Genomic DNA, 7,833 nt, shown 5'->3' with positions numbered 1-7,833 from the left:
ACCTTGCAGGAGCTTTGTAAGGAGTGCAGGAGAAAGGGTATGTCAAGTTTTCACCCCGGTGCCTGGCACGGAGTGAGCGCTCAGCACCGGCCCGTTGTTGCTGACACTACAGCTTATTCCGAAACCAGGTTCCCTGGCTCTGCTGCTTGTGAGCTGTGTGACTTCAGGTCCGTTACTTAACCACCCTGTGCCCCGGTTTCCTCCTTGGGGTTTCATTATCTGTATTGCTAAAATTCAAGGCAGTGGCCTTTTTTTTCATTTTAGTTCATTCTCAGAGCTGCTAGAGGATTGTTGTGAGAATTAAATAAAATATATATATATATTCATATTATAATACATTATGTGTATTTTTTAGACAATAGCCTACCATGTAGAAAGCACTAACATAAATGTTTGCTATTATAATCATTTAAGCTCATCCAGATCATTTATTCAAGAAATATGAATTTAATACCTTAGTAAGTGCCAGGCAGTGAAGAAAACAAACTGTCCCTGCCCTCATGGAGCTTACATCTGAGTGGGGAAACAGATAATAAAATAGGACGCTGGGGACCAGGAAAGGGGTATAAGATGTGCTAAAGGTGGAAATGAGGGTTTTGTTCTTACAAAGGCCTTTGAATAAAGGCCTAAAGGAGGAGGTGTCTGGGGTCAAGTGGTCCCCAGGGCAGGCAAGAGATCAGAAATGCTCTAACGAAGGTGGTCCTGCCCTCATCCAGCTGGCTCACCATGGATGTCCATCCAAGGTCACCTTGCTAAGGTGGAGTCCTCTGCAAACAGTCCCACTTTCTCTTAATAGCCTGTTAATCCCATCAGAATGTAACACTGGATTTTTTTTTTAATCCCACCTCTGTTTACCCATCTGTGTTCCCACATGCCCGGGGTATTTGAGGAACACAGAAAATAGACCAGGATGGCTGGGTCGGAGTGAGCCCCAATACGCAGTTGGGGCACAGTTAGAGGAAACGGAGCTGGGGAGGCCATGTGGGCAGATCGCAGGGCTCTCTAGGCCATCATGTTGACTCTGGCTTTTAAATGAGCACACACAGGAGATTGTATAGGGGTCATAATCCACATTCCAGACAAACTAAGGACCAAGGAAATTCAGCGACCTGCCCTAGGCAGTCCATGGCAGGAGAAGCCTTGAAACCAGACCCCAGCTCCTGGTTGGCACTCTTCCTACCACGCCGGCCGTGCAGCCGCCACCCTGCTGGGCTCCCAGGGGCCCTTCACCACGCCTGATGCTCACAGCAACACTTGGAGATTGGTGTCATTGTCTCCCTTTTACAGACGAGGACACTGAGACAGAGACATTAAGGAGTTTGTGCCAAGTTGCACAGGATCGGCGCCAGTGCATCTGACTTCAGAGCTCCTGCTCTTTCCAGTAGAGCGTGCTCTGCGGCATCTCTTCCTCGGATAGCAGTGAGGAAAGGATGCTTCGGCCCGCCGCTTCCAGCACAGATGCGGACCCGGGGTGGTGCCGAGAAAGTGCTCGTCTCAGCACCCGGCACATGGCACGTGCATAGCAAGAGTCAGTTGTTAGTGTCGCTAACCACGTGAAGAGTGTCCTTCTAGAAGATGGTGCCCGTTTTGGCCTCTCTCCGCTGTAGCCTGGGCCACACTTCTCTACCCAGCATTGCCCAGGCCTTGGGCCGTACCTGCTCCGCTTTGTCCCCAGGACAGCCATCCCTCTGTCAGAAACACCCTCTCTCTAACTCAACCTATATGCCCATGGAAGACAAATGTAGGGTCAGAGACCTATCCAGGTGGGAGCAGTAAGAAAGAAATGACATTCAGAGACAGAGAAAGTCACAGAGACAGAGAGAAGCAGAGTGATGTCAAGAACCCGGTGGTCAGAAGCCCTGTGTCCATCTTCTCGATTGTTAGGTGGAGGACAGGGTGCTGGGGGGGGGCTTTGGGGACCCCATGTGGAGCCCTTCTCTGCACTGACTCACTTTGGGACTCACTGATTCTTACCCGTCTCGAGCCTGTTTCCCTACCTATGTGCGTTCTTTAAGGCCCCTTTCACTTCTCACCATCACCACCTACGATTCCTTGACTGACCCTTGCTGAATGAGAAGACACTTCGAACTGGCAGAGAACTGAGTTTATTCAGGAAAATCAATCCGTACAATATGCACTATAGGACATCGCTCAGCTCACACCACAGACACGGGATAAACAACTGCACAATAAATTAGGGGGAAGCCCACCCGTTTCCGCCACGATGGCCTGCAGGACCTTCCGACAGACCTGTTTATTATAAATATGACAGCAGACTGTCTAGTTTCAAGTGGGATCAGGCAGCCTGGGCCCAGCCGATGGGCCTTGGAGCCCCATGCGGAGATCTGTTCAAACCTAGATTTTTCCCTGCAATATCCCAGCCCCAGAGGAGAGAAATAATTTGAGAGGGGAGAGAGGTCTCTGCAAAACACCCTCATCTGCATAAAAATGGGGCCTTCCCCATCTCCCTCCCCTCAGGCACAGAACAGGGGCTGCTCCTCCCTGGGGTGTTAGCTTGCTGGTCGTCAGGCCGCAGAAGTTCCTTGATGATTCCTGTCAATCCAGGCTAGAAAGACGTCCAGCTCTCCCAGAGACTTAATGGCAGCAGACCGGGCCTCCAGCTGAAATCAGGCAAATCATCCTAAGAACATGCCTCTCTCGACTATGCAATCGTTTTCAAATCCTTCCCCATGTTGCAGTCGTCATGAGATTTTCCTTTCCTCCATCAATTATATCGGCAGAGCATGCATACCCCAAATTATTTTTCTAACAGGCAACCCAAATTGTTTCCCTCAGTTTCCTGATTTATCCAATGCAGATATTGGCTCATAGCATCGTTCTGAGGAACATGTGTTCATATCTGCAGTGTGCTTGGGATAATAGCTGGCTCGTGGCAAGAACAGTGCAAGTCTCAGCCAGTTATAACAGGATCTGATGGAGCCTCTCCACAACGCAGCAGAGCTGTGAACAGCCTCCCGCCTCCTGACTTGCCAAAGCACTGGCATCAGTTGGGAGTGTGGTGGAAATGCAGAATCTCAGGCCTCATTCCATACCTACTAGCCCAGGCTCGGCATTTTATTTTGGCAAAGTCCCCAAAGGAGGCATGTGGGAACCACTGCTTCTGCTCTACCTCTATGTGAGACGTGCATCCTGCATCTGCGCGCGTGAGAAGCGCTGTTCTCGGTCACCCCACAGAGCGCTGGCAGTGACCCACCACAGGGACACCTAGCAGGTAACATGTTTGGTGCACAACACCCTACAGCTCCCTGAGGATCTTGGCTCCCTCTGCGTCACACCCACCTGAAATAGTGTGCCCTTTCCCTCAAAATTCAACACAGGTCAGTTCTGATATGTGAGGGCAGGAGACAATTGTGGAGGTGTGAGAAGGGGAGCCCAGGAAATGAGCCAAGGGGCGAAGACCAACACACTCTTGGCTGACACCCATCATTGGGAAGGCCAGCAATAAACACTTGTTGAGGAAGTGGAGAGGAGGCAGAGGGGTTGGCCCATTCGCTCAGGGTCCCACGTCCATCTCCATCTTCCACATCTCCCCCTGCCTACCCTTACCTGATCATAGTTGCTGTGGATGATTCTGGTGGCATTGGTGGCTTCGTCCCTGCAGTGGCACTGCCTCTGCTCCTGCTGTGATCAAGTGGAGGAAGTACCCATCAGAGGACCTTTCCACCCAGCCCACTTTTTCCGCCAAGGAGGGACATTCCTCCTTCTTCCCAAGGGGGTGTGTATCAGGTGGGTCAACTTGGGTTGGAGCAGCAAGGGGGAGGAGAGTCTGTTGATAGAGTTGCCCTGTGTTTGACCAGGGCTTTTGCTCTTTCTGGATTTACAACTCACGCGACTGGAAGGGCCAGGAAAGTAGGGGCCAAATCTTTCTTGTCACCACTCGGTGAATGCACCACCCCACAAGAGAGGCACTAAATATTTATTGGATTAGTTAATTAAATAATTGGTAAAATGAATCTTAACATAAGTATGGCAGGGGTCATGACTTCTAACAATTTTAGAACCCGAGGCACAGAAAGGAGAGATAATTTGCCACAAAGTCACACAGTTAATCGTTGGCAGGGTCTGGGCTAGAACCCAAGGTTTCTCCTGGAATGAGTTTTTGTGGATTTGTTTGGGTTTGGTTTCATTTCTGGTGTTTGTTTTTAATAGAGCACAATGAATTTATAGGCAACCCCTAGGGATAGACTATAGGATGAAACAACCCAGAGGTCAATTGCTATGGAAACCCCAAAGGGCCGCAAACAAAGAAACTGGAGGGATACGTATGATAAGCCTGGACTCCTGGGCTTGTCTCTGTCACAGGCCAGTGCTGAGATCACTTCGATATGAGGTCACCCCAGGAGGATTATCCATGAGGAAATGGGGTCTGCTGAGGTATCAGCCAGAGGAAGCCCTGAGGAAGAGGTTCTGGACAGTTCTTCCCATGGATGACAGGGCAGGGGATTTCCCTTGAGTTCAGGAATCACTTCGGAAAGCCGAGTGGGATCAGTGTGTCCTGGGCTCTCCCTGGGGCTGTTGGGGAATGGAGGGTTCTGATGTGACCACTCACACATTGTCGCAGAGCCTTCTGCATGTAGAGGAAAGAGTTGGCAATGCTGCTGATTTTTCTCAAGATTTGGGGGTTCAGCTCCTGATGGTCCTTGAATACCTTGTCCACGTAAAATGCCAGGAGGTTCTTCGTCATGCAGCAGACATCTAAGGGCTACAGACACAAATTAGAGGAAGCCCCAGGGACCCTCTTCTCTTACCGTCTCAGAGACCAAAGCAGCCTATTTGAGTAGGGGCATCAAGGAACAAAATAGCTAAAAGTCAAATTTTTAAATTCATGCTGGTCTCAGAGTATCCATGTCCTCTCACCACATCAAAGCTACTTGTGATGAAGGCACTGAAGAGAGATTGTAGTTCCTCTTTTTTTATGGCCAGGAAATATAACAGCAAGCAATGGAACCCAGTCACAGACTAGAATTCTCTCTGCAGCATCCCACATGGCACCACTAACTTCAGCTTAAACCCTTCCAGGCATTTGGTGTCTCCCTTTCGAAAGGATCTAAGTCTGTGCAGCTTTCTGGAAAAATACTTCCTTATGTTGTGCTGCAGTCCGCCCCCCCCCATACCCTCTCCCACCCATCAACATGTGTGTAAATACATGCATATACCTATCAGTAGCTCTTGCACACCAGGTGTGTGCTGGGCACTATTCCTTCCATCATAATGACGTTGTATTTATCCTGACTGCCCTGCTCTGCTCCCCCTCCACCCCCCCAATCCATCCTTTTTAAACTGCAGGGATCATTTGAATGGAGCTAAGATTTGCAAGAATGGAAACTGACAGCTGCAGAAATGTGCACCTCTGGGCGGGTCTGCAGCTGGCACAGTGGGTACGCCTCTAAGGGGGCGGGGCGGGGCGGGGACGGGGCTTGGATTCCCAGGACCCAGCCCAGAGCTGTTGGCTAGGCTGAGTTTCCTTCTAGCAATTTACACGCTGCCCCGAGAGCCAGTGAGTTGCTGGGCAGGAGATTTATAGCTCGGTCTGAGAAGGGAGGGGTGTGAAGCAGGACAGTGCATCCATCTTCATTAACACTGAAGCAGCAAAGCCTCCTTGGCCCCACAGGCAGCTTTTCCTAGATGGCAAACTCTACTTGCAACGCAAAACCCTTCTCCTCCTTCTCTCCTGCTGGTTCCCTTAACCAAAGAAGCAAAAAGTGGCACAACTTTGTTTTATCGGGGGGGGGGGGGGAGGAAGGCAGAAATATGATAAAGACCTGCATGCTCATTGACTCTTATGTCACATCAGCTATTTCTGGACCTAGAGAAGAGAAAGAATCTGGAGACAGAGGGGGCTTGAGGGTTCAACCACTGGCTCAACCACTTACTAGTCATTTTCTCTCCCAAGCTATCTATTTGCTCATTTGAAAATGATGGCTTTGGAACAGGTAGCCTTCTGGGTCCCTTCCAACTGCACTATCCTATGAGTCTCTCATACAGTTGGCTGGAATAGTATTTAGTAAGTGACTACATCTATTTACTACAAATAGATCAGGCCCAACACTGCCTAGAAGAATTATCTCACTCAGAGAAGCCAACAGGAAAAAAAAAAAGTAACTCATTGCAATTGTCCTTTGCACTCTGGCCGATAAATATCTGAAAAAGAACTGGATCTTTCTAGAATGCTTACAAGGACTGGAGGAGCTCATTTTTAAGGTCATTTCTCAGTGACCCCTTCTGTGAAGTGAATTCTCACCTTGTAAAACAACTGTTTTGTAACACACTCAACACTTCTCATCTGGACCGTTGGACTGATCTCTTTACTGGCTTTCCTGCCTCACATTTTCCATTGTAAAGAACATCACCAGACGGTCTTTCTGAAAGATCCTGTCTTTGGATCAAAAACCTACAGTGACTCCTTTTTGCTGTATTTAAGGTCAGGTCTCAGCCTGGCTTTGAAGGTTCTTGGTAAGATCACTCCAGTGTATTTCTCCACCTCATCCTCTTCCACTCACCTCACTCACCTGCCCGACCCTCACACCACAAGCCTGGTTGCCTCACTGTCCCCTGACACACATTAATTGATCTCACACACATTCTCCCTGATCTCCAGACTCCTTCCTCCTTTTTCCGCTGCCCCATAGCCAACTCAGCTTTTAAGTTACTGCTCATTTTCTCAGCTCCCCCATGAAACCTTCCAGAATCACCCTGAGCCACAGACAACCTGTCCCATTTGAGCATGTGACACCCCCAATCCCTCTCTAGGTAAGTGGTGCTACTTTGATCCCTCCTGGGGGTTTCCAAGTCCCTGAAATACAAGTGTGCCCTAAAACATCAGCTGCCAAACGAGAAACCAGGAATATTTAGAGAGTACACTGGGGATTGGGAAGGAAAAGAAGACAGGGTGGGGATTTCTTTCTCAGCCCAGGGCCACTTCACCATAAAAATAACAATACAGAAAGAACAGATACAAGCCAATACCTTAATTCTATGCAGGGTCTCCGACGTGGACAGGATGGTGACATTTTGGAAGGGGTCCTTAGCTTGCTATGGAGGGAAACATAAGGACAGACGCAAGCCATGAGGACTCCATGTCCTCCTGACACACAAAGGATAATGAAAAAGAACTTGCTCTTCAAGTTAAGACAGAAGGTGAGACACGCTCCCCTGCCCACACCTGCACCCTGAACCCATACTCACGATGGTTTTTTTGATTTCTTGGAAAGCCTCTTCTATATGGTGTATGTCCATGGAAATCAGACACCTCCTCAGACCTCGGGCACGCACTGAACACAGGAAGAACACAGCAGCGACGAGCCAGAGGGAAACACACGGAGTCTTCATGTCCTGCAGGAAGGGGTGGAAGTCAGTTGCCCAGCTGAGAGCAGAAAGCGGTGGAGACCCCTGACCAAGCTCTCCTCTGGACCTGGCAAGGCAGGCCAGACAGCAGCCAAGAAAACAAGACTCAGTACCTCAGCCTTGTGGAGTTCATGGTCATGTGTCTCCTCCTCTGGTTTTCTTGAATCAATTGAATGAGCCCTCTCCCTTCCCCCGTTCCCCCACCTTCACCCCAGAAAGCACAACACGGTGCGCTCTCAAGTCCCAGGGAGTCTATTTGTGTGGTTATCACTCCATTATGACTCAACAGGGCTCATTTTGTCAACAGTGATGAAAAGCATTGTTTTTAATAAATTAAATAGGAAAAACAGAGTTGGTAATACGCCCTAGGAATTAGGCAACAGATCTGAAAAACCCTAAAAGCACATTTTTTACATGTTTGCTCCCAAAATAGGCGACTCCCTTTTATTATAAACCCCCGATGTGTAT

The 7,833-nt window shown here is 49.1% G+C and overlaps 1 protein-coding gene across 1 annotated transcript; it reads right to left on the bottom strand.

Annotated features, from left to right (window-relative positions):
- Positions 1–2,525: 2,525 nt before the first annotated feature.
- On the bottom strand, positions 2,526–7,350 carry IL19 (interleukin 19). The gene is made up of 5 exons (XM_045787902.2): positions 7,207–7,350; positions 6,988–7,053; positions 4,571–4,723; positions 3,568–3,642; positions 2,526–2,621 (listed from the first exon to the last, which is right to left on the bottom strand). Exons 1-5 carry the CDS (start codon positions 7,348–7,350, stop codon positions 2,526–2,528), a joined length of 534 nt encoding a protein of 177 aa, XP_045643858.2.
- Positions 7,351–7,833: the final 483 nt, after the last annotated feature.

Source organism: Ursus americanus, chromosome 2, assembly GCF_024610735.1.
Source record: "Ursus americanus isolate L20-20 chromosome 2, mUrsAme1.1.p, whole genome shotgun sequence".
Classification (NCBI taxonomy): domain Eukaryota; kingdom Metazoa; phylum Chordata; class Mammalia; order Carnivora; family Ursidae; genus Ursus; species Ursus americanus.
The sequence above is the reverse complement of the archived record's forward strand: the minus strand, read 5'-3'. Positions and strand labels throughout refer to the sequence as shown.

Coding starts and splice junctions, on each gene's coding strand:
- IL19 (XM_045787902.2), bottom strand. CDS start 7,350: ATGAAGACTCCGTGTGTTTCCCTCTGGCTCGTCGCTGCTGTGTTCTTC. Junction 4,724..6,987: donor AGACCCTGCATAGAATTAAG/GTATTGGCTTGT, acceptor TTGTGTCTGTAG/CCCTTAGATGTCTGCTGCAT. Junction 3,643..4,570: donor AGAAGGCTCTGCGACAATGT/GTGAGTGGTCAC, acceptor ACTTGATCACAG/CAGGAGCAGAGGCAGTGCCA.